The 27,999-nt window shown below is 32.4% G+C and overlaps 1 protein-coding gene across 2 annotated transcripts in view; it reads left to right on the top strand.

Moving 5' to 3' along the window:
- Positions 1 to 16,441: 16,441 nt before the first annotated feature.
- Positions 16,442 to 27,999, top strand: part of LOC149241251 (uncharacterized) — a 33,331-nt gene continuing 21,773 nt past the window's right edge. Inside the window, exons 1-4 of one of the 2 annotated variants that reach the window (XM_089367478.1) lie at positions 16,442 to 16,856; positions 16,948 to 17,229; positions 17,319 to 17,485; positions 17,686 to 18,274. In XM_089367478.1, the coding sequence (XP_089223604.1) occupies positions 16,671 to 16,856; positions 16,948 to 17,229; positions 17,319 to 17,485; positions 17,686 to 18,238 (1,188 nt within the window). In that variant the 5' untranslated portion in view covers positions 16,442 to 16,670 and the 3' untranslated portion in view covers positions 18,239 to 18,274. Of the gene's footprint in view, positions 16,857 to 16,947; positions 17,230 to 17,318; positions 17,486 to 17,685; positions 18,275 to 27,999 lie in introns of those variants that run through there. The other variant, XM_089367479.1, reaches the window with a different exon arrangement.

Here is a 27,999-nt window from a genome sequence, read left to right as displayed (position 1 = left end):
CATTTCCTTTTGTTCATATTCACATTAAGGAAATCGAAAAGAAATACATGCATGTTCCATTGAAAAAGTTTGTGTATGCTCATACGAATAGTGTAGGGAAATTGCACTAGATTGTGCTCTTTGCTCTTTGATCGAAAGAAATCTGATTGCTCTATCCCTAGTAGCTAGGATTTTCATCGTTCAATTGAATGGAAATAATGCTTATCATTTAGTTTCATTTTAAGAATCGCAAACATACATCACATGGTGAACCTTGAAAAGAAAATTCTAAAGAATATCAACTTAAAATTTATCTAAATTTACCTAATCGAGCATTGTCACCTAATTTAGTGGTTCTAGGCTAGAGACGTGTTCTGGCATCATAAAACAAAGCAGCTATCGCTAAATTGTCTACAATACATCCTGAATGTGATACCTCATTCCACGTAGATGAGTATATCGTAGCTCGTCCACGTACCTTCAGGTATATAGGGCGGTGTTACAGTATGTAAAGTATATGGGAATGCTCTCATTGTGCGGTTTTGCATTAGACAACACTTATATGGATTGGGCCTCCATGTACTTTCAAGTATATATGGGAGGACAACACTAGGTTTCTATCCATCCTTAGGTAACCGAGTTGGCCGCCTTGTACATTGTGATACACCAAACACAGCACTCAGGGAGATTGCTTGCCCATACTTCACGGTTCGCCGGGAGGTATTTTGCAATTCACAGGCATAATTTGGGAAAATCTTGGAACAGGCATAACTTACTCAAATTTTGGCCAACTGAGGTGCAAAAAGAACCAAAATGGGGGGTTTTGATAGTGTTAGATCCATTGGAGACATTATTTTTGTTATGTAAGCTATGTAAAAGCATGTAAATACACTTTTTGAACAATTAATGAAATTGACCCCGTATTGGAAGCCGGACCAGGAGAGGGGTGAACTCCTTTATCATGTTTTGAGTTATGTGTTTAAGATATGATTATTTGTCTTTGTTTGGCTGTAAATTGTGATTGAATTCGCTTATTTTATGTGTTTAGTAAATTGATCCTCTACCCAAAACACCAAGGAAAATTTAAGGATGAAAATTTGTCTTAAAGTTTAGAAACCTTGGTAAATCTTACTAGTTCTCAAATTGAAAATTATAAAATGTTTATTGATATCTTTGTAAAAACATGCAAATTTCTAATAGTTTTATAGATAGTCTTTATATAAATTTGGCAATTTTTGATGTAAAATAATTTTATACTATAAAATTTGGGTGAATCATTTTTAGGAAAAAATGGAAATTGGCTAATATTTTTTTTGGAAAACCATACAAAATTAGCCCACTTGCAAATATTAGCCCCTAAAATTTTCCATGCAAAACACATATAGTTTTCACTTGCAAATTGTTAAAAAATATTCAAATTTACATATTCATATAATTTTGGTATCATAGCAACAAGTTATTGTGAAGGTTTGATTTGTTTGCAAGTGTTTTTTTTATGCTTACAAGGTTGAAGCTTAAAAGAGGGGAAGGAGAACTTGTGGAGCCAAGATCTCAAATTGTTTCAAGGAGAAAAAACACACCTCATGCTTCAGTAGTCATGGCTCATGAAGAAGGTCCTTAAGGGATGTTTGAAGATGAAAGAACTTTTAGAAAAACATTCTTTGATATGTTTGAAATGGTAAAGGTTATTTATGAAGAGAGAAATGCAAGGTTGTATGGAGAGAGCTAAAAACCTCCAAAAGGAGATGGAGGAAAAGGAGACAAGCCTCCAAAATGGAATGGAGGGAATGGTGACAAAACCACCACCTTCACCTCTGTCAACCTCATCCTCATATTCTACTTATTCTACCCTTTCACAACAACAAACACCTCCAAATTGTCCAAAAGGACATGGTAAAACCCCTTTGCTAACGCTTGATATTAAGTTTGAATTGCCTGTGTACAATGGAGAGGTAGATCATGAGAAATTAGATAATTGAATTCATTGGATTGATGTGTACTGCAGGATACAAGGAATCGAATATGATGAAACCAAGAATCAACTTGCTTCTCTTAGATTGGAAGGTGCAACAGTTATTTGGTGGGTAGAAAAAACTCAATAGGACATGAAGAAACATGGTAAGGTGTAAGGTTTTATCCGTTTGGAATGATTTTGTTTTTGTAATAAGAAGACAATTTTATACACTAGCATACATGCATAAATCTATTATGGATTGAAAAATCTTTAGGCAAGCTAAGGGGAAAAATGTGCAATCTTATACTCAGGAATTTAGGAAAAGAGCTTTCATTTTGGGTATAGATTTGTCATACTTTCCTCAAATACATTGGAGGATTGCATAGTTACTTGAGACATAACATTCTCACGTTTAACCCTACAAAACTAGATGAAGTTTGTGTACAGGCAACTCATTTAGAGGCATGAGGGAAAAATATTTCTAAAGAAATTATTGAGAGGTCATTCAAGTATGGAGAAAAAGGAAAAGAGAAATTTAAAGGAAAAGATAAAAAGAATGTTGTAGTTAATAAAGAAGGAGAAAATATCACATGTAAACACTCTTCTAAATAAGGCCATGATGAAGACCACTGTTGGAAACTTCATCCTGAAATGAGACCCAAAAAGTTTAATAACAAGGAGAAAGACAAGATTGCTACAACAACACAACAAGATTTAGGTTCTGATTCTGGGGATGAAACAAAGATCATAGCTATGGCTTTGAAAGGTAAGTACATTGAAAGTACTAGTTCTTCAAATTGTCTCAATGATACTCAACATGAAAAGGAAAGAATAGATTATTTCCACATTAGAGTCATTTCAAAACATACCAAGATAGATACATTGTTTGATAGTCGTTCATAAGAAAATCTGGTCTCAGAATACATTTTCAAGAAGTTGAATTTAGAAACCATTCCTCATCCTAGAACTTATCCTTTAGTTTGGGTATGTGAGAATGAAAAATTGCAAGAGACAAAGAAATTCATACTTAGATTTGCAATCACTCCAAAATTTCCAGATGAGGTTGAACTTGATGTAGTTCCGCTTGATATATGTGGTATTGTTTTGGGAAATCCATATCTTTATGATAGGAGAGATATTTTTCATCACCATGAGAAAAAATATCATTTGTTCAAGAATGGGATTGAGTACATTGTTAGAGCACATAACAAGAAATTGTATTCATCTCTTACAAATGTTGGACAAATGAAGATAATTGTTAATGCTAGTTAGAATTTTTCATTGTTAATGTTTAAGCACAAAGATGTCGAGGAACCAAAAGCCTTTCAAGGATATGAATCAAATTTGAAATTTGATTTTATTCAGGTTTCTAATTCATGTCATAATATGTTTTAGGATTATAACAAGTTTCCTCTTAAAAGAGGTAAACAAAAAGAAATGCAATTGCAGTAGGATTCTTCATTGTTGAATATTGGTGTGAGAAAGATGCCAATGTTAAAGCATGAAGAGGTCAAAAAGAAAATGAAAAGGCTATTTGACAAAGAGGAAATTGGTCCCAAAACATATTCTTGTGGGTTTCATAATGTTTTGGCTTTGAAGAAGGATGGTGCATGGCGATGGAAATCACATTTGGTAAAGAGTCGAGCCAAGTGCAAGGCTAGACATGGTAAGCATCATCATGATGATAGTGTTCAAGGTGAAAGGAACTTCAAATTATTTAAGTTTCCATTGATTGAAGACCAAGGAGGGAATATGCATATTCCTTCAAAGGCAGTTTTCTATTCTGCATATCTTGGAAAATTGTAGCAAGGGTTCATCTTTGACAACAATTCCAAGACTCCAAAATTAGGGAAAGTAATGTACTCTCATGAAAAGATAAAAGTGATAAATTCAAGAAAAGTTAAGTGGATTGAGACTAGAAGGGTGAGGGAGTTGTACCGTCATCTATTTTTTGACTGATAAAGAGCTTTTGGAGGTCCAGAATCTTCCAATAGGGAGGAACAATCTGGTGGATTAGTTTAATGCTCAAAACTAAAAGTGCTCAGATTAGCTCGAAACTAGCACCAAAGAAAATGTCTCGTCACCCTGAATCCAACACAACTCATTTCACTCAAAACCGACAGTGGACTCAGAAATCATCATACAGGATGACTGGACTTCCTATTAGCCAATGGTATGGTGACAAGTGTCACATTTTGATTCATTGGTGGTTGGTGTAATTCCATTGGTTGAATGGTAATTGAGGTGGTCTAATTAGGAGAGGCCACATGGGCCAATGGGTGGCCACCACATGGCCCCCGAGATTGGTGTAAAATTATGGTTTGAGGTCGAGCTGCCTCCACGAGGTTCTAACACGAGTCCAACAATCTTCCAGCCAAGCCCTCCACCGGCCTCCATATGTTATTGCTTGAGTACAATGGTTTTTATACGCAATATAAAGTTTCCATATAACACAGTTGGGGGTGGAGGTCGAGCTAAGCCCTCACCCCTGGCCACCCCATCGCCCACATGACTATAAGCAGAGGGACCAAGGGGCTAGGTCTTAGCTTAGCCCGTGGCCACCGCACCCAAGTCATAACACCGACGGAGCCATTGCAATACCATAGGAGGAATGGTGGAAAGGGGCCAGTCCTGGGGTCACATGGCACCCCATAGCACCAGGCGCATGAAAATGTGGAGGGGGCCAACCCAAGGTCATATGACAGTTATAGAACCAGAAGCATGTGGATAAGCGGGCCGATCCTAGATCACTAAAACCACATATGACCAAGGGCGCAGGAATCCAAAGAGACTTAGAGTTAGCCCCTGGAATCTCGACCACCTATGCAGTTGCATGCACCAATGTGACTGAAATTTTCAAGACAAGGGGCTTAGTGGGTAGAATAACCATCCTACAATTTCACTTGTTGGGCAGAACTATAGGCCAAAATTTCACATCGGTTTTGGGTTTGGGGCGCTCAAGCGAGGCTTAAGCCAAATTGAAGGATGATTAGCTGGAGGATTTGGGAAAAACTTGCAACAGGCATAACTTAATCAAATTTTTGCCAAATGAGGTGAAAAAAGAACGAACATGGGGGTTTGTGACAGTGATAAATCCATTGGAGACATAGATTTTCTTGTTTAAGCTATGTAAAAGCATGTAAACAAACTTTTTAATTCTTAATGAAAGAGGCAATGGAAGGTGGACCATTAGGGGAATTTTGAGGTCTAAAATGGGCCTCCTAAGAAAAATGTACAACCAAAATAAAATTTAAAACAACCAATAATATTCAAAATGATGATGTCAACCATGGGGGATGATTCACCATTTTTGGAGTAAAAAATTAAAATGATTAAAAAATAAGAAAATAGTAAAACTACTTTTTCAACTGATATTTTCAATTTGTCTCCCTAATATTTTACTCAAATTTCGATCAGTAATACTCGTTGGATGAAAAATTTAATTCCTCATCCAAGGAATACCCATGTTGCATACTTCGATGGACCCTGCTACATGGAAAATGAGAAATACATGAAAAAAACGTGATTGCAATCACGTTTTTCATGTATTTCTCATTTTTTGTGTAGCAGGGTCCATCAAAAGTATGGAGCATGGATACTTCTTGGATGAGGAATCGAATTTTGCATCCAACGAGTGTTTTCGATTGAAATTTGACTAAACCCATAGGGAGATAAGTTGAAAATATGAGTTGAAAAAAATATTTTTTTTCCCTCTAAAATTTGATGATGTAATCCAATCGAATTTTATTATTTCCACTATTATTTTATAATTTCCTTAGGAGGTCCATTTTAGACCTCAAAATTAACCTAATGCGAGAGATGTAGCCCAAGAGAGGGGTGAACTATTTTATCATGTTTTGAGTTATGTGTTTAAGATATGCTTATTTTGTCTCTGTTTGGCTGTAAACTGTGATTAAATTCACTTATTCTATGTGTTTAGTAAATTGATCATCTACCCAAAAAACATATAATTTTCACTTGCCAATTGTTAAAAAATATTCAAGTTTACATATTCAAATCTCTAATGACCAATGTTTTTCCAACTAGTCCATTCTCATTAAAAAATCATAAGACCCCAAAGGTAACACATTCAAATGTACATTAATTAGTTGGCCTATTAGTTCAATATAGAATTCATCTACTTTGGCTTTCACCCTTCGCTTTTCCCCAGTGGTCAACTACATCAACCAAGGATTTTAAATTACAGGTTTGTAGGTGATGCATTTCAATGATTTTAGGGCTAACATAACTTAAACTGGCTCCTGGTTTTATCAGACACGATACGACTATGTATCTTACCTTCAAATTTGATCATAGTGGGTTGGTATTCAACTTGATGATCATCCAAGGAAGAATTAATCTTTGGTATGCTTTGCACCACCTTATCAACCATAGAGGCCTCTTGAATGTTAGCAATATGTTCTGTCTTGGTGCAGGGTGGGCAGTTTTTATACTAATGAGGCTCCCCGTAGCCCCAACATTGTAATGGAGGTTTCTGCTATTAACTGAATTCTGGTTTTCTCGAGGTCTCCACTTGTTTTAATTCTCCTTGTGATTTACATTTCTGTCGATTCCTTCAAGGAGGTTTAATGTGTTGATTCTTATGTAAATTTATGGAATTTCCACCTTTTGTATTTTTCATGTTATGGAATTTTTTCTTTACCTTTTTATTATCCCAATTCTTACTTCCTTCTCCCTTCTGCTTCATATGTTGATAAAAGATTCGCGTCTTTCGAATGGACTCATCCATGGTTTTTACGTTATCAAATTCCAATCCTTCTTTCATGAACACTAGTAGATTGCTCATGAAATGTTGAACCTTGGACTTCTCCTCCCATATGTAAGGTACATACCTTAAAAAGGATGTGAATTTGGTCACAAACTCGTCTATAGAAAGTTGTCCCAATCAGAGGTCATGGAATTATTTTTCCTTTTTGTCGTAAAATAGCTCAGTTAAATACTTCTCTTTAAAGTGTTTCTAAAATTCTCCCCAGGTCACCCCCTTTTCATCAATTGCATGAACAACCTTAACCTCCTCCCACCACAACATAGCCTTTCCCTAAAGCTGGTAGATGGCTAGTCTCACCTTCAAGTTATCATCATATTCATAAATTTGGAAGTATTTGTTAATGTTAATCAACCACACCTTAACAGCTTCTTCCACTTCTCCATCAAAATTTGAGGGCGTTATATTTTTGAACTCTCCTTTTAACTCTATCTTTTGTTTCTTATTTTTTTTATGGTCTGACACATTGTCAGATTCTTCCTCATTTCCACCCTTATCCCCTTCTAAGCGCTTGGTGTGACTTCCTTCAGGATCATTTTCACCTCTCTATCTTTGCTCCTCTTCCCTATCTTCTTTTCGAAAGATGGGTGCATAATTTCTATGATTCTAACAATCATAAAGACTTTTCAATATTTTTTCCCGATCTCACATCAATCTCTCATTATCTACCTGCAAACTAGCCATCTCGGTCCTTAACTGTTGAACAACTTCCAACTGCATGGTAGTAGGGTTTTAGTGAGCCCCATCTAATTGAACCCACATCTATGGGTTAATTCCAAAAGTAGGTATGGAACTTGATTCGATGGATGGATTTATTGGCAGTGTACTTCCATCTCCCCTCCACATTATGCTTCCACTCTATGTTCACATCATATAAGTACTTGTTAATCAATTTCCCAAATAGGCCACAATATTGTAACTTGGCTCTGATAGCACTTGTAACAATCTTTTTCTTAGAAAAGCCACAATTTACTCTCACTAGTCATAGTCATTTTTTTCATCTTTTTTATACTTACATTGGCATACATTACCATTAACTCTCATGGAATTCCAATGGTACAAGTTAATTACATAATTACTGGATTGTGCACTTGACATTAAAATGTTATATAGACTAATGGTAAAGACCCCCTCATTTAATTACATCATTCTTACCTTAAAGTTATGCATTACATTTACAATACACTTTTATGTGCGAAGATAACCTAAGATCTGACACCCAGGGTTATTATCTATGATCAATAGCTAACCCTATGAATGAGTTAAGGAACTCTATAGCGACTTTCCCTCATCGTACTTGTAGTTAATGGTGCCTTACAGGTGTGTTGATCCTCACCGTCCACGTGCTAGGGTTTTCACTGAATGGTATGGATTGTAGAGGGGTGGTTGATGGTAACCATCCCTTCCTCCGACTCCCCGCCAGCATCGCCATTCTGCCTCTCAATATTATTCCTTTGCAACTTCCACACCAAGGGATTCTTTTCTTCAGCTATGTAACCATCCTTCTGATGAGTCAGGGTTCATGGTTGTGCTTACACAGGTCTTCATTTTCCATTTTATTTTCTTATGCCCTTTTATTGATATTTTACAGTGTTCCTCTAGTTATTGACACTCAAGTATCATGAATGTATTTGGCTCAGCTCTGGGAAATTCCACCGAAGGAGGTGAGGTCATACTCACTCTTCCAAGTAGATGTTGTTCCAGGTTTTGTTGTCAAGTTGCTAACAAGGTTCTTAACTCAAAACCTCATACCATAGACTCTAATTTCTTGCTTTGGCATCATGCTTATCACCTACATCTGGTTTTTTCTTCAGCACATCAAGGTAAAGATGCCTCTAACATCGTTATGGTTCGTGTCCAAGTTTTTTAATAAATCTACATGGGTTATATAATGTTTTATTATGGTAGAATTTATGCATGATTATAATACGTTAAGAAATTCATGGTTCCCTTATTCCCTTATAGTTGTGATATTAAGTTCGTTTTTATTCTCTTGAGGTTTTCTTTATGACATTTGGACTTGAAATTCATGGCTTTGAGTTCTCTTCTAGAATGTTTTCTCTTGTATCATGTTCTTATCATATTCCTGGAAGATCCATTTATCTAAAGTCATGAGCTAGGGTTTACACTATTTGTTTGATGTTCAGATACATATATAGGAATATAATTTATCTCTTATTTCCTTGTAATAATGCTTGAGCTCGAGAAGCTTAAAGAATTTCCTCCAGCGAATGTCTGGCAAATTGTTTTACATAGAGACTAGGGTTTCATCGTGTGAACAATTTACTCTTCTTTCTTTTAATTAGTATGGCGGGGGGGGGGGTTCCCTCAGCATAGCTGTCCATTGTGACTTATGATATTATATAAGATTCAAGAAACTATGATCAATAAATTAGATTTGTAAATATTTTTACCCTTCATTTCTAGGATCAGGTTACTGTGATAAAGATACCGCTCTTGTGCCATGGCTAATTGTACATTAGTTCTATATTTACCTATATGCCAATTTATTGCCACGATCTTTTATTAAATCAATGTTCTTAAATTATCGACTATTTAAATTCGTAGGTCAATATTGCTTTAGTATAGTACTATATGCTGGTTCGTTTTAAGTTTGTGTCACGGGCTATATTTATTTCATTATCTTGCACTTGTAGTGCAAGTGATGTTTATTAATACATATCTCTTTTAATGGCTACCAACAATATCATCAAGGGTACATGTTTTGTCCACAGAACTTGTTTCACTTGTCTCTGGTATTCAAATCTTATCCATGAAGAAGGATTGTTTCCCTAGTAGCCTGCGGGCTCGCAAGGGAAACTAACTTGTTCACATACTCATATATATTTGTACTAATTTAATTCACTTCTAGAACTTTCCTTTAATATGCATTATGGACAACAACCCCTTTGTCTCCTATTGTTTAAACATGCACAGAATATCTATGGACATATTCTTTTATTCAACCTATATTGGGTATCACTCCTTTATTCATTTCCTTGTTAATACCCTACTAGGGTTGCTTGTTTTTTTTCTTTTGTCTTCATTCTTTCATTTAGATAACAAAAAGATTAACTCAACATTCTATTGCCCAAAAAGATTTATATCATACACAACATAAGTGTTTTACATCTAGTATAATGTGAGATATTTTAGACATGTTTCACTCTACAACATTTTATCTAGTATGCAACTCTTCAATTCATGTAACTGTTTACAATGATAGAATTTCAGTCTGAGAAAATAATAGATTAACTTTCCTGAATATTTCAGAGTCCCAGTTTCTTCTGAGTAAATATTCAGTAAGCAATAAAAGTGCAGTTCAAATGGAACAATACTTATCTATTTGGTTTTAGCTCTATCAAATAAATAGGACTTGAAAGAGACTTCTTTACCCACCCAACTTGTGATACTGGAAATTACATCTTGTTTTCCCCAAGATTCTTAGTTCCAAAGCAGTCTCAGATAGCAATCATTATAAAACCTCAAGACTGTTAGTCCAATCCAAAATTCTTTCCTTTACAAGGGTTTCCATTGATTATGAGCAGCTAAAGAAGACCCTCCAGCAGTGCAAGTGCTTCTTTCTTTTCCTCTTCCTCCCTCTCTCAGCTACTTTTTTCTTTTAATCCCTTAAGGAAGGAAGTAATTGTCTAACTCTCTGGAAACTCAAGATTTACTCTTCTTCTTCTTCTTTTAAGTTTTTCCTAGTCATTTATGTGACTAATCTTCTTCTTCTTTAAATTATTTCACCACCTCTACCAAACCAAATTACCAAGTTTTACATAGTAAACAAAAAAGTAAATAATGATTATTTACAGGGCCAAGGGTGTTTCAATTGTTTTCTTGTTTGGAGGGTTTATAAGCCTCTACACCCTACTATAGGGGATGTGTAGGTGTAATGTAAGTATGTAAATATTTTTACATGTCAACTCAATATGTTTAATTTATATTAATGTCTTGAATTTACAATAGGTAAGCATCAGTAAACATTTACATGTCAACTCAATTAAATAATAATAAAAGGTTAAAAGTAATATAGTAAAGTAATATAGAGCCAAGTATGATGAAGATATTCTAGTGTTGGTAAAAAGTTAAAAATTAATAAAATTAAATTTGTTATATTGCAATTTTATTTTTATTAATAAAATTACTAATAACTTTTTAGATCAAATAAAAGCACACTATACATATCACATTAAAATATATAACATATAAGTAGTAGCTATAAGTTAAGATCTATTTTACCTTATAAATTAAAATAATGATTTTGTAATCATATTTAAATTTAATTAATTAGCATATAAAAGCTTTAATACTCACAATAAAATTACAACATAATATTTTTAATCATGGATATTCACACTAGCCTTACCATAGATATTATTAATTTGTAAACAGGTTTTGTTACAATAGCATGGGCCAATGCCATGGCTCATCAATAATACATGCCAAAAAATAATCTCTCATTTCACAATCACAATATTTGATGAATATTTTATTTGAATTTAATTTTATAAATATTTAATTAAATCTAAAACAAAATTATTATAATTACTTTTGAGATACATCTAAACCCTCTATCAAATTAAAATATATAATATATAAATATTAGCTATAAATTAAGATCCATTCTCCCATATAAATTAAATTAATCATTTTGTAATCATTTTTAAATTTCATTAGTAAGCGAATAAAAACTCAATGCTTATTTTAAGCATGGATATTATTAACTTGTAAATAGGCTTGGTTACAATATTGTGGGTCAATACGATGGTTCAACAATACCAAATGCCCAAAAACCATCTCTCATTTCACAATAGAAAAATTTAAAATGATTTTTTAGTTTAATTTTTTTACGCTTTTAGGCTAAGAGATACCCAATATGGAAGAGATTATGTAATATCTTGTTATGTTATTCTATCTAAACATTTTGACTCTATCCAATTGCATAAAAATAAAAATAAATAAATAAAATTATTAATTAAAATATTTGACACATAAAAATAAATATTAAATTAGAAAAATGAAAGCAAAAGGAAAAATTATAATTATATTTATTAATTATTGAACGAATCTATATCCATCTTAACTCAATGTTTATCAAGCTTCAAGATGGATCAAATCTCTAGAAGTGCAAACCTTTCCTCAAGTTTTGCACTTATCTATCAAGTTCCAAGAGAGATCAAATCTCTAGATGTGCAAACCTTTCCTCAAGTTTTTCACTCAAAAAAGAGGGTTGCATCTCTAGATATTTGATCCCTCTCCACACTTGATAGATAGGGAGTGATAGATAGGGAATGAAGACAGATCTAAGTTGGTTAATACAAAGTTCTTAAATTTACAAAAAAAATATTAAAATATAATTTAAAAAACTCAATAATTTAAAAATTATGAACTCATATATATATATATATATATATATATATATATATATATATATATATATATATAAAGATTCCAACCACTACCACTATAAACTTTAAGTGTGTATGTATGCATCTTTGGGTGTTTAGGTGGAAGGGATTTGAACCACAAACTTCCTCACACATAATATTTCATTTACACAATCATCGCCACTAAAACTACTCAACAAACTTATAATATAATATTTTATTATAAAAAATATTATTTATTAAAAAATAATTAAAAATTTTAATAAGAAAAATAATTATAATAAAACCCTATATAATCATTAAAATATAATTGAAAAAATATTGAACAATTTAAAATTTATGAACTCATATAAATAAAACTAGTAATGTGCAAAAAAGTTTCAGTGCCTGTGTTTTAGTTGTTTATTAAAATTTAACCCTTTCGAACATTTGAGTCTCTCAATAAAAATCTCATCGTAAACCGTCATAATAAATATTATTATTTAAAGCTATAAATATATTAAAATAAAATAATAAAGTGTTTAATATTAAAATATTAGTGTCAATGAATAATTATATGCCAAAAAAGTCTAATTCACTTTTTGCAATACAAAACTGATATATTAGGATTTTGTGCAAATGGTGTTAGGATTTTGTGCGAGTTAAAGTAAATGAGATATTAAGTATTGTAAAAGTGTTATTATAGCAATTAAATATACTTAGATTTATTGGTTTTGTTGTTTAAAAATATATAGAGTTTGGTTAATCTTCTGGATATTAGAAACTTCAATTTATTTTTATTGTTTTTAATTATTTAGTTACATTATAAATTTGATATCGTGAAATTAAATTATTTAAAATTTTAAATAATTTATTAAGGGAATATATATATATATATATTTTGTTTTAAATTGAAGTTGTTTAACTCTAGTATATTTTGGAGATTTTGATTTGAATTTGACTAAACAAATTTTAGTCAATTATGTTTTATGTTTTATTGTTGTTTAAAATAAATTTTGAATTTATAAATAAATAAATTTAATGTTATAGAAAATATTTTTATTAAAAAATAATAGATAATATAGATATAATTCTCCAAAAATTAAAACAAATATTATTTTTAATTATCTTTTTTATAAATAAATAAATCATATTTCCAATTGTTTAGGGTACAAAATGTCAGGTTCAAATCCTTTTCTCCATAGATTTCCCTTCTTTTCTTTTCTAAGGAAAGAAAAAGACCTCCCATGTTTGAGAAAGGCACCATTTAAATAAATATAAATATATAAAAATTAAATATATTTTTATATTTAAATATCATTTTTAATATATTTAAATATCATTTTTAATATATTTAAATATATGATTAATTAAATAATTTAATTATATATATGTGTGTGTTTGTGTTTTTGTTTGTCAGTGTATGAGAGTTCCAAGATGATTATTATAATTAATTTATTATTTGATTAGTGGTCACTTAAAGACATCTAAATCTTAAAAATCTCATATCTAACATGAGCCACATAAGTCTTTAGTATAGCTACATCTAACCACACCAACTTTAATATAATTAAATTTTTCCCTTTAAAATTTCGAACTAATAACTTTTATACTTTATACCATAAAATACTTTAGCATTACAGGTTTCATTGATGATGATGGTGGTGGTGGTGGTGGTGGTGGTTGTGGTTAATGTCCGCTGAGACCAAACTTTGGTCTATCGGACATAAAGAAACAAATTATTTAGTTTGATTTAAGATTTTATTCCTATGCCCAAAGAGCTTGAAGAGAAGCCTCCCGAGTTCACTATAATTTTGACATTGCAAAAGACTAGGAAGGTCAGTATTGTGACAAAGATTATGAAACTGAGATCTAATGTGATTGTACACGGGGCACTCTAAGAGGAAGTGGTTTTCATCCTCAATGTTCCTATTCTCACATAGATGGCAGATCCTTTCCATCCATGGTGTTTTAGGAACTGCCCAACGACCTGTTTCACTATGGAGCTCATGAGAATTCGTTCTAATATTTGCTATATTAATTTTCTTCTTTGAGCTAGTTAAAATAGAGAGATAGTTTTGATCTTCTAGGGTGGGGTTGATGACCTTCTTATAATAACTTAATTTTCTTTTAGCCGCTAAATATTTCTCACACCACATTTTTTATTTGAACTTAGAAGTAACAATATCTTTAATGTTATTAATGTTTTGCAATACATCATTCTCATTGATCTCCCAATAGTTTAACGAGGCCCTCGTGTCTTTATACCACCCTTGTTTGAGCCTTGGGTGGTTCTGGCTGGAATTTAAAGCTAGCTTAGGAAGTCTATGATTTCCTATGTTATTGAGTTTGTGCTTGTAGAACAGAAGCCTAATCATAGCTAGGCTCTTGATAGGGGGAAGACCTACTTCTATAAGGAGAATAGGATAGGGTGTATTACTTTTAATTTTCATGTTATATGTTATAAAAAACTTCTGGATTTGCTCAATATTTCTCCAAGATTCTCTAGAGATGCTGCAACCCCAAACCTCACATCCATATAAGATAACAGGAGTGACTAAAGTTTCAAAGAGGAACTTCTTTTTATCCCACATTACGAGGTTGGCCATTTTACAATTATTTTCAAGACCAAAATAAGCTTTCCACCCCCCATTAATCTTTTTCTCAATGCTATAGTTCCAGTTGAGCTTGTGATGAATATCAATTCCTAGGTACTTGTAAGAATACACTTCCTCCAAGTTATTATTGTCATACATAAAATTAGCGTAAGTGTCCTTCTTGGATTTGATAATCATAACTTTTGTTTTGCCAGTATTAACAGTCATACCCATGGTAGAGCAGAAATCCTTAAGAAGCCGGAGTTGCTTATCAAGATCAGATGGGCACCTTGTGAGAAGAACAATATCGTCAGCATAGAGAAGAAGGATGATGACTATCCCTGCTAAGATCGTGCCAGCACATCCTACTTCCTCTAAATAGCCTTCGAGCTTTTCGATGTAAATGCCAAATAGGGTAAGGGAGAGGGGGAAACCTTGTTTAACTCCGATATTGCACTTAATATCTTTCAACCACCCCTCATTGCTCTTTAGCTTGGCAATTACATTCTCGTATAACCTTATAGCAATAGCTCTCAACTCGAAAGGAACCTTTAGCTCTTCTAATCTATTCCAAAGGTTGTTTCTAGGAACCGTATCGAAAGTCTTTCTAAAGTCCACAAAGCAGCAGAAGGGATTGGATTTATCATTACAACATTCTTCCACAATGATCCTAAGTGTAACGAGGTGGTCTGTTATTGAGTGATGCTTTCTGAAATTTGCTTGGCCTTTAGCCCGCTTACCTTCACTTTCAAGCCATATGCTTAACTTCTTTTCCAAAATACTACCATATAACTTGGCTAAGAGATGGCTGATCATAATTATCCGATAACTATAGGGGATATTTGTATCCCCACTTTTAAAAATAGGGATAATGAGGCTCTCAGTCCAAGGTTTAGGGAACCCTTTCTTGATTGCTTGATTGAAAAGCTTGTGGATGTGGGGGATGAGGACAGGACCTCCAATTTTTAAGATTTCTGCCTGGTAATTTTCAATGTCCTTAGATTTCCCATTAGCCAGGCAATTAACCCCAAACTTAATGTCTTCTAAACAAAACTTCTTTCATTATGAGCAAGGTTTCCAGGTTATCCATGACATTTGAAGATTCATAAAGCTTTTTAAAATAAGAATTCCAATAATAAATTAAAAAAAAATAAAAATTTATTAGACATTTTTATTCTGCATGTCCATTTCTCCTTAAAGATACATACCCTACCTCTAAATAAACTAAAAAATAATTTTACGTATAAATACCATATACTCGCAGCATTGATTATTTTAAATTTATTTAAAAATTAAATACATAAAAAACAACATTAATTATTTAAAATTTAAAAATATGAAAACTTTCTTTAAATTTTTCCAATTTTTTCCGACTTATTAGCGATTTGCCGCAAGGCCGTATGCCCTCTCTCTAGTCGGGTAGAATTGTCCTGGTAAACATGCTCGTCCGGGGTTAAAATCTCATGGAATGTCACAGCATAAATTCATTATCCCATTCAACGAAGGCAGGTGGGATAGGGCTTTCTAGGACAAAACTGTTGAGAAAAAATATTATTTTTAATATTTGGTTTTACAATGTCTTAGTCAATCCATGATAGGAAAATAATTTTGCCATTGCTTCATAGGTACAGGTTGGGATGCATTACTCAAAATGTCAACCTTACGTGTCTAATCGATAACCGCAGTTATTCGCAAGTCGTCGATCTGGATGGACTCTCGCATATTTCTTCCCATCTGCGGTTGTCGCCTTCGCGAGGGATCTCTACCAACTCTCCCACCACGCAGATCTTTCTGTGAATTTCGTCTGGTGTTGGATGGGTAGGAGATCCATTATAATAACATTCAATGGTACTGTGTGTCGGCAGATAGTTTGAAAAAGACTCCGCACCATCAATTAACGGATAATCTGATCAATTCCCTAACACAGGCGGTATCCCTTTTGGATTTTTGAAGACGCGGCCAAGGTCTGAAACTTCACAACAATGGCGTCGGCTGCGCCTGCAGTTGCAGCAGAGGGAAGCCTCGGAACTCGGCCGAGTCAAGATCTTGTAAAAGAGTCAAGGAAGGCCGTATCTCGCATCGATTCGGAACTGGCTTGGAAGATCAAAACCATCGCAGCCCTCCCCAATCCCCCCGATATGGATATCTCGCTCTGCGAGGCTGCCAAGGTCGGCTTACATCAGACTCGATTCTTTCTTTTGTGAATTCCAGTTTTACCTATTTGCAGCATAAATAAATTGCATGGATTAATTAATGCAGGCTGCAATGGAGGCCGAGGCGAAAAGACTTGCAGAAGAAGAAAAGGCTCCACACAGATCCGTTATACAGCTTGAGGAATTCTATCAAATGTACGACAGCATTATAAAGAAGTCTGAAAATTCAGCAATATCAAGATCCGAAGCTGATATTAAGGGAGAAAAGAAGCTAGATCTTCAACAGCTTCTCCACGAACTTAACGGACTTATACTTTTTAACTTGCCAGACTCGGGAAAGAAGTTGTCGACCATCGCTAAACTTGACCTTTCTAATAACAATATGAAGGTAGTAAATACAGCAATATTGCATCGTTATATAGGCTTTCTTGATGCCATATATCTGATTTTTCTTTCAATATCAATTTCTTGCCGTAGTGTCTGCCCGAATCTGTGACGAGTCTGGTGAATTTGAGAACTCTCGACGTCCATTCGAACCAGCTCACATCGCTGCCGCAATCCATGGGACGACTGCAGAAGCTTAAGATCCTCAACATTTCTGGAAACTTCTTCGCCGAATTGCCGGAGAGCATTCTAAATTGCCGGTAAAAATTGTATTCGAACCCTCAGTATTCTCAAGAATATTTAATTCGAGCTACTCAATGTTTTTACGAACTTGTTTGCTGAATTTTTCAAGATTGCCGGTAAAAATCGTATCCGAACCCTAGGTTTGAAGATTTAATTCTGTGCAATTTAATGGATTGTATGATTTTGCGGCTAATATATTACAAATTGCCTCTGTCAGTTCGCTGGAAGAGCTGATTGCCGATTTCAACAAGGTACAGCGGCTGCCTGAGATGCTGGGAATCAAACTGTTTAACCTGCAGAGACTCTCTGTTCATTCCAACAAACTTTCTAATCTCCCTTCCTCCATCTCATGCCTGATGTCCCTGCGTGTTTTGGATGTCCATATGAACAATCTCAGATATCTGCCTGAAGACATTGACAACCTGGTAAGCCTTCAAATTCTTAATGTGAGCTGCAATTTTGGCTACTTGAACGCCTTGCCGGATTCGACCTGTGGGCTGTGTTCGCTCGTTGAATTAGAGGCGAGTTATAATCAGATCAAAACCCTGCCCGATTTCTTTGGAGCGCTAGTCAAACTGAAGCGGCTAAATCTGGAGGGGAACCCGTTAATTCGACCACCGCCAGAGATAGCTAGAGATGATGTGGAAGCAATCCTTAAATACATGAGCAATCGAGCCAGCAAGAGTCTCACGCCACGTACCCTCTCAGGTCTGGGAGGTAGATTGGCACGTAAGTGGTTATCCTGCACCGGTGAAGCTGTGGTAATGTGAAAAGTTGGTCGGAAAATGATTACGTGGCACGAATATATATATATATATATATATATATATATATATATATATTATATTGCTAACGATATAGGTAAGGAACATGAATTTTCATCCAACGGAATTTTGCCACGTGGACTCAACTGCCACCCTATCGCAATGACATGAGCTGTCTCTGTTGGATTGAAAAAACAAAATATTATCTGTATGTATGAAAAAAATATCAAAATTATTAAGAATATATTTATGAGTAACTTCCTCTGGCTTAGCTTAGTGTATAATTGGGCACTTACTGATTTTAAAATTTGATAAAATGCAATTACTCGTGGTGAGATCCATGTTTGACATGTATAGAATCTTTTCAAAAATTAATGCAAGAACTTATGTTTAAATAGTAAATTACCAGTTTTGTTTTTAAAAATAATATTCGAGTAGTTGAATTACTTTCGCCCAACTCGACCTAATTCTCCCCTAGAGAAAAATATACCCAAAATACTCAAAGAGAAAAATATACCCAAAATATTCAAAGTTATATACTATGATGTTCAAAGCCATAATTGTCAAATATCACCTCAAACGACCTAATTCTTCCTCGTAGAAAATTATACCCAGAATATTCAAAGCTATGCTATGTATTGTGATTTTCATCACCTCCAACCATCGACGATAGATCCCTCAAAATATATTAAACTATATATCATTTTAAATATTTAAATTTTAGGCAAAATAGATTCAGAAATAGAAAAATATTTACTAATAATTAAATTGATATACAAAACATTTAATAATAATTAAATTACACTAAAATATTATATATAATTTAAAATATTAAAATAAATAAATATGACTATCTTAAAAAAAAATTCCAAAAAATCATAAAGTTTCATTGTTTAAGTTTCATTGTTTTATGGTGGAAAAGTGGTGACTTATGGCATGATTTTTTTTCAATAAATAACCCATGTTTTATTGTCACAACCAAAATGTGTAGTTGAATAGAAATAATTTCTTTCAAATAGTGGATAATTATTTTATTTTCCGTTGTTATTTCATTGGTCTATTCCTTAATTTATTTGGTGCAACATGATAACAACTATGGAAAGCACTTCTGGATGGGACCAAACTTCTATTTCAAGAATGTGGTTTTAGGGGATGGAGGTGCCTTAGGGAGGGGAGTCAAACTCCTCTATCAAGAATGTGGTCATGAATAGAGGTTTTGGTTCAATCCTTCATATGCAAGGACCCCATTAGTCAACTTCAAGCCTAAGTTGTGTGGACAGGGAAAAGAATTATGATCCTCCACTAAGGGTGAATTGAAAAAATTGTATGCAAGGGAGATGCCTCCCTAAGGAAGCCAAGGATCTAAAATATGAGGTAAAATAAAAAAAAATTGAGAGCTACATATAGCATTTGAAGGATCATTCCCTAGTATGTAAGTTCATCAACATTTTTTGAATGGAAAGATCATTGATTGGATGGATTCAACAAAAATGGCAGTTTAAGGGACAGATTGATCTTGAGCTAGGAGAAAAGGGTTTCTTCATAATGATTCTTGTAAACGTTGAAGACAAAAATAGGGTATTTGAGCAGGCTTGTGTTTTTCAATAATTCAGGGTTATTCATGCAACAAAGTTACAACCCCAAAAAGGAAAAATTCCTAGCATCCCCAATTTTGTTTCGTCTATCTTGTTTGCAAAATAATTTTGGAAGAATGATATTTTAGAATATTGAGATCAGAGTTTTTGTGAAAATATTTGAAGTGACTAATCAAGGACACTACAATTCATACGCAAGGATATGTGTGTATATGAATATCTTCCAATCACTACTAGAATCAATTGAAATCTCCTACCATGATGAAGTTTGGAAATACATTTGGGTTATTAACATATATCATTCAAATCTCATAGATACCATGAATGATATGTATGTATATGAATATCTTCCAATCACTACCAGAATTAATTGAAATCTCCTACCATGATGAAGTTTAGAAATACATTTGGATTATGAACATATATCAATCAGATCACCTAAGTACCATGAATATGGTCATCTCTTCATGGATTTCCCCTTGAATCTCACGAAGGAAACAAAAGAAAATTAGCATAAGTTGGATCGTATGGGTTTTCATAAATACAATCATTGTTTGAAAAACCCTCGAGCACAAAATGTGTCAATGTCAGAGGAACCCATCAATCCAAAAATGTTATGAGACAATGAAAAATTAGGTACATACTCAAGAAACAGATCAAGAGAAGGACGGAGGAACCCATCAATCCAAAAAAGTTATGAGACAATGAAAAATTAGGTACATCCTCAAGAAATAGATCAAGAGAAGGACAACGGAAAACCAAAGGTGGAAGCTCATAAAAGAAAAGTGCCAAAGGGAATCCACAAAGAACTCATCAATAGAGGAAATTATGTGTCAGAAGAAAAGGATATTGGATGAAATTACACTCTTACACCTCATTAGAGAATGTATTATCCAAAAAAAATATTTAGAAAAACATATTTGCAACTAAAAAAATAAAAGACACGTGACCTGGAAGGAAGAAACGAAAAGCTTCAAAGATACCCAAAAGGAAAACAAAAAGAGAGGAAAGGAAAAAAAAAGAAGAAGGACTAATTCATATTCATGTTAACTAATTTATTTTAATATCAATTTTAGAAAATCCATTGAAAGTAAGTGAAAATAAAAAGATATTTCAATGTGCAGATAGAAGTCATGGAAAGTAAAAAAACTGAAAGTAATATTGAAATATATTTAAAAGTATATTAGTAGAAAAAAACTTTAATGTGGACAATGTCATCCATAAATAAAACATGTCAATGATCATTTTAACTAGATTATTTAAATGTCAACAATGGCTTAAAATAATAATAACAATAAAGAATTGGGGAGTAAATATTTGTTAGAATTGCAGGGTTTATTCCATATATTCAAGGGAGTTAATCTATTCATGCATAATGCAATTTAATATATATATATATATATATATATATATATATATATATATATATATATATATATATATATATATATATATCAAGTGCCTAGAGGCATGCAATCTTTAGAGGTGCAATATATATCAAGTGCGTAGAGGCATGCAATTTTTAGAGGTGCAATATTTTTAAGTTTTGTACTATAAAAATGGTTTGCACCTTGAGAGATTTGATTCCTCAAGCTCTTGTTACATCCTTGATTAAGATGGATCTATATCTATATGCACTATTTGCATGATAATTCCATAATTACAATATGTTTTACAGGTAAAATAAGTTTCATACTACGGAATAACTATCCATGTCTAAACATTGAATCAGTCCATAATTTTTATTTAAAAAGCTTAAAAATCACTACTCATGATTTATTAAGATTCATGGTGAGGTAAAATAAGTTTCATACTACGGAATAACTATCCATGTCTAAACATTGAATCAGTCCATAATTTTTCTTTAAAAAGCTTAAAAATCACTACTCATGTTTTATTAAGATTCATGGTGAAAACGACTCTTACTTACAAAAAAAAAATCACATTAATAAAATTAATTGAATTAATTACATTAAATAGAAGTGTGAAAATTTAATAAAATTAATTGAGACTGTGAAAATTTAATATTTATGTATGAATGACTATTAAAGGTGTTACTTAATAACTTGTTTTTGAAAAACAAAGAAAAACTGCTATTCATTTGTTGGAATCAGTGAATTAGTTTTTCTAAATTGATTGTGGGAGTGTTTGAATTATTCTTTTATAGTGGAAATGGATTTAACACCATCACAATATAAAGCATCCAAATTCCTCAAACTTAAGATAGTTGTAATCTTAATTTCCAAATTTTTTGTCAAAATCTTACCCTAATTTTTATTATTTTCTAAGCAAAAACATCAACTAGTTAGACTAGATACTTAACAAAATAAATGAAAATGTGGCCGTCACCCAAAATATACACAAATAAAACACAGATAGGTAATTATTTTCTAAACAAAAACATCAATTGGTTAGACTAGATACTTACCAAAATAAATGAAAATATGACCGTCACCCCAAAATATACACAAATAAAACACAGATAGATAATTATTTTCTAAGCAAAAACATCAACTGGTTAGAGTAAATACTTACCAAAATAAATGAAAATGTGACCGTCATCCCAAAATATACACAGATAAGTTGTGCGTACTTTACTGGTTGTATTTTTCACGAGCAAAGTAGCAATCAAATGTGAACACATCTTCAAATTTCCCGAGAAAGGTTAAAAAGTAATAATTGAAATCAACAACTTCACTTTATCAGTGCCCTGCATGTTATTCAAAACAAAGCTTATCAGTGCCCTGCATGTTATTCAAAACAAAGAGTAAGTTGAATGCATTTGGTTATCCAAGAATCTATAAGGTGTCAACACTATCTTTAGCACAAAAGTCCACAACATGAATGCGTAAACTGTAAGTTCGATAATACTCTGAAAACTCCATGTTAATGCAAATCAAACATTTAAGGGGAAAAACATCTCGTGATATAAGATTACTCATCTTACCTCTTTTTTTTTCAATTGAAAGTGGGAGGCGGGACCATCATAATAATAACAATAACGTAACCAGTGTAAAAGAATGCTATTCAGTCCATATCACAATAACGTAACAAGTGTAAAAGAATGATATTCAGTCCATATCACAAGTGTAAAACCATGGTATTCCGTGCATATCACAAAGATTACTTATAATTGATTTTAGTGCATGTCAATCCATGAAAAAAAAGACCATTGAAAAAAAAAGACCATTGAAACTTTTCATTTTTTTATATAAGCTTTCAAGGTATCTTATAACAGTAAATTTCATGAGGTCAATATATAAAATTTCTCTCTATCTTCTTAGAGTGAGTAATCAAGCCTATTTTTATGTTCATTGCAGATTTAAAAAATATGTGGATCATTTTTTGGAAATATATTTAGATTTAAAGAATAAGTGTCAAATAAAATAATAATTTTTGTCATATTTATCAGACTCTAAAATATTCTTATAATTTGTAATAGAATTAAATTCAATTATTGTAATATAACAATTTTCTCGGCAATTCCAACTTTGTGGAAATTGAAATTTATTACAATTCAAGTAAAATTGAAATTTATTACAATTCCCACTTGAATTGAATAAAGCATGGTCAGTTACTCCAATGGATTATTCAAAAATATCTGCTCTTGGTGTTTGAATGTAAACTTAATGGAAAAGCACAGGGCCAACTCTAGCACTGGCTACCCAAATTTCTGTGGACATCACTTGATAAACCCTGGATATTGCTCCGATGGATTACTGAGGAATTTAGGCCTCTGGTTGTTGAGAAGTGTACATGTAGTCAATTCTTAAGGTCAACTCTACAACTGGCTGCTTATGTTCCTGAGGACCTCTCTTGATAAACCCTGATATTATTTTGTTATGTCGAGTCAAGCCTGCTGCTGTTATTTGTTTTATTCATTGAATCGTCTCGGTGACCAATGTCTTTTAGCTTTTTGAGGGAAAGCTTATTGTCATGATCACATCGGGCTGTGAGATATTGCACGGACCATAAAAGTTTTTGGGTCTTCATAGTGGAAGAACGCTGTAAATAATCATGGATGCTTTTGATCTTTATGTTGACTTTTGGCATCATCTCAGGACAAATATTTTATATTTAGTTGCAAATACAAATTGTTTAACAGTTGCATTTTTCGTCTATGAAGGATCAGTCTTCACTAAATTTAATGTTTTGTTGACTTGTTATTTTATCTTTCTCCATTACCTTGTAATAAATATTTTATATCCAGCAAAAAGTACAAATTGTTTCCAGTTGTCGTACTAGATTGGGAAAGTACAGATCTCAAAAAGGTCCTCCTTCCCTAAATCTATTGACTTTTGTTATTTTACCTTTCTCTATTACCTTATAATAAATATTTTATATCCAGAAAAAAGTACAAATTGTTTCCCAGTTGCAGTACTAGTTTGGGAAAGTACAGTGCTTAAAAAGCAAGGACTACAGTGCTTCAAATTCTGACCATTGAAGTCCTACGGATTGAACTATATTCTTTTAATCTAAAAGATAAATAACGACTCCCGAATAAACCACAAATAGATTATTGAAAGTACATGTGAAAAGCCAATGCCACTATCAACCAACCACGCTGACATATGAAAAACGATGAATAGAAATTCCCACATGAAGTACAAATAAAAAGCCAATCAACAATATCTTATACTTCGACTATTGAAAGTACAGGTGAAAAGTAAATCAACGTCAAATACTAGCATGTGAAATAGGCTTTGTTTGCAAGGTTACAGATGGATCAGTTATTTTTAGTTTAAAATAAAAATTAATTTGATTATAGGAGTATTTGAATTTTTTTTAATGGTGGAAATATATTTATCACCATGAAAATTTTTTTGGTTATTCAAAATTCTGAAGTTTGACCGTTATAATCTAGATTTCTTAAAAAATTTACAAAATTTTGACAAAAATAATGCCAGAATTTCCACCACTTCAAAAGAAAATTTGTGAGGTCTTTAGATTACTTTTTTGAAGTTGAATCAATGACAACTCTCAAAATAACTAACAAGGGAAAGCCAATCAACAATATAACACCAACCTATCAAATAAGGTGAATATCAATTCTTACAAGAGCAAAATACATTAAAAAGTAGGGATGATAGAGTCACCTCAGAGTCCACATACAAGAGAGCAGTGTAGATATGCTAAATTTTTTATATTTTTACTTTTTTTCACTGGAATCTATTTAAATTATGAGGTTGTTTTTTTGTCTATCAAGTTGTCTAAGACCCTCTAGGTTTGACAAGCTGCAATCTATGGGCATTTAAGTTGTCAAAGTCTCCCTGGAATAGCATTTGACGTGGGCTACATTAACCCTTAGTTCATTAGATTTTTTAACATGCCTCCTCCTCCGAACACAAACGTGAGTCGCATTGCTGACAAAACCCATCCTCAACAACTAAACTATAAAATTATTAATGGTAATTAAAATAAATTATGTTTTTGAACTAATGAATAACTTCAGAACTTGGGAATTTTCCATTATTCATTTTATATCATCGGAACTTGGGAATTTTCCATTATTCATTTTATATCATCGTGTTTCTGAATGCACAAATTTACTTCACGTAAGAAAGCTTTAAGGCTTTGTAAGAACACCTGCGTTCCACAGGAATCTACCTACAATTCGCGGACTAGTAAGTGGGTCGACGCTGGTCTCACGAAACGCCGGCCGTTGAAACAACCACTATTGAAGGAGCTGTGAATTGCCGCCCCCAGTGTAACCCACTGCCACCATAGAAGCTAACTTCTCTCCGGTCATCGATTCAAACTCTCCATGGAGTTCATATCATGAGTTCTAGGTTATTATTATAGGAAAAGCTATTATAATTAAGTGGTCAAATCAAGTTATTTCTGGTTGTTATTCTTGAATGCAGGTTGATTTATTATCATTATCTAAAGAAAACCACATTAAGTGGAATGACTCATTAGTAGTTTATAAGGGGTTAGGCTTCACTCTTGCCAAAACATTTTTCCTTACTTATCAGGGAGACCATCTCTAAACAAAAACAATTTTAGGACACACTGCAACCCAACACACTTTTGTTATGGTAGAGACAATATTATGATCATTTTATTTTTTTAAATTACTAGGTTTAATAAAAAAAATATAACCATAATGAAAAACAAATAAATAAATAATCTATAGCGAATAAGTAATTTATTGAGTAATTGGTAATTTGTTGAGAGGGTAATTTATTGAGTAATTTCTAGAAAATCCAGGATTCTAGCTTATAAAGTGGACTTCATCCAAGAATATGCCTACTCTTGAAGCCTTAGCAATGAGTCAATATATTGCTAAGTCAATATACTACTCCAGGTCAATATACCCCTCCATATTTATTAATATCCATGAATTATTAATATAAAACACTTAACACATTGTACATTTGAGTTTATGAATATTTTTTCCTCATTCTGTATCAAATTTAAGATAATTGTATTTGGTTTTATTGTATTTATACATCTCAACTTATCATCATATTGATTATTTTTTGGATGCATTATATTAAGGATTATAATCAATTTAAGTGATTGAGCTACTTTAAGTGTTATGATTATAGATTTATGAACAATAAATTTTATATACCACCACTTCATATTGACTATTTTTTAGATACATTTTATTAAGGATTATAATCAATTTAAGTGATTGAGCTACCCTATGTGTTATGAGTATAGATTTATGAACAACAAATTTTATATACCACTACCTCTTAGTTTCTTAAAATTATAATTATGGAAGGGTTTGAAGAACCTTTGAATGAGGTCATAGCAAACGAGTATAGATTTATGAATAACAATTTTTATATACCACCACCTCTTAGTTTTTCTTGTGAAAATTATAATTATGGGGCCATTAAAATGACATCTCGGGTACATACATAAGATCTATGGGATATTGTGAAGAAAGGGTTTGAAGAACCTCTGAATCAAGTCATAGCGAACAAAAAAGATGATGCAAAAACAATATTTCTCATTCAACAAGGCTTGAATGCAAATATTCTTTCCAAAATTACAACAATAACAAGGTCCTAGAAAGTTTAGACATTTTAGAGATAGCAAAACAATGCAATGTTTGATGAAGTGATATATATATATATATATATATATATATATATATATATATATATATATATATATATAAGAATTTAAGATTGTATAAATAATTGAAGAAATTATGGAAAAACTTATTCAAGCACAAGAAGATAAATAAGACATGGATATTGCAATTGTCTTGAACAGTATAAAACAATTTGTTGAACAAATTGCAGGAAAAAAACTACGTGAAAACAATGGATTATGGTTTTTTTGGGCATGCACTATTGATGAACCATGGTATTGTAACAAAGCCTATTTACACACTAAAAATAACCATAATGAAGTAGAGGTGAATCTCAATGTTAAGAATATATGTGTGTGTGTTTAAATTATATATTAATTTATTTTACAATTAATAGTAATAATAATATTTACTGCATTTGTTAGTCATTTAATTTATATGGCTATGCTAGTTATTAGTCCTTACTAAGGCAGGACTACATCAATCAATTTGTTTGTTGACCATTATTAGTTTAGTGTTGACCACTGCAAGTTATAATGTTTAACTTTGAAATATAAATATTTATTTTTCAATGTCATTAATTTTTTTTTTTTTTTTAAATTTGAGTGGACAATAACTTTAGGGTCTTATTGCAGTTTTTGCATAATACAATGTCATGGGCATAAATACCTCACATTTTTTGCCATAAGTTTTTGGATATTTTTGCAGTGATTTTTTGTTGTGAATATTTGCAGGAAAACTACCAAAAATTAAAATTCTTGAAAATAGCTCATATTTGGCTAAATAACATATTTACCATCAATTACTGACCACAATAATTTAAGCAAGTCTTTGCATAAAAAATGGATAGTTATAAGATGTGAATAAATATTTAGAAATTTGAGTAGACATAGTACACAAATTAAACATGAATAATACCTTTTTTATTGATATTTGCACTCAGTTACAACACATTTATATAGTTGGTCTCAAATCTAACTAGTTCCAAACATGGATGTGAGTTGAGATACTCTCTCAACAAAATTCCAAACCAACTGTAAACTCAACATACTGTATTAATGGAAGCATTATCTCCAATTCCCTCTGTTAATGCTTACATGTCAAATACTAAAATCACAAAT

This window comes from Pinus tabuliformis, chromosome 8 (assembly GCF_031772625.1).
Source record: "Pinus tabuliformis cultivar Carrire ecotype Pingquan chromosome 8, CPIR1, whole genome shotgun sequence".
Classification (NCBI taxonomy): Eukaryota; Viridiplantae; Streptophyta; class Pinopsida; order Pinales; family Pinaceae; genus Pinus; species Pinus tabuliformis.
The sequence above is the reverse complement of the archived record's forward strand: the minus strand, read 5'-3'. Positions and strand labels throughout refer to the sequence as shown.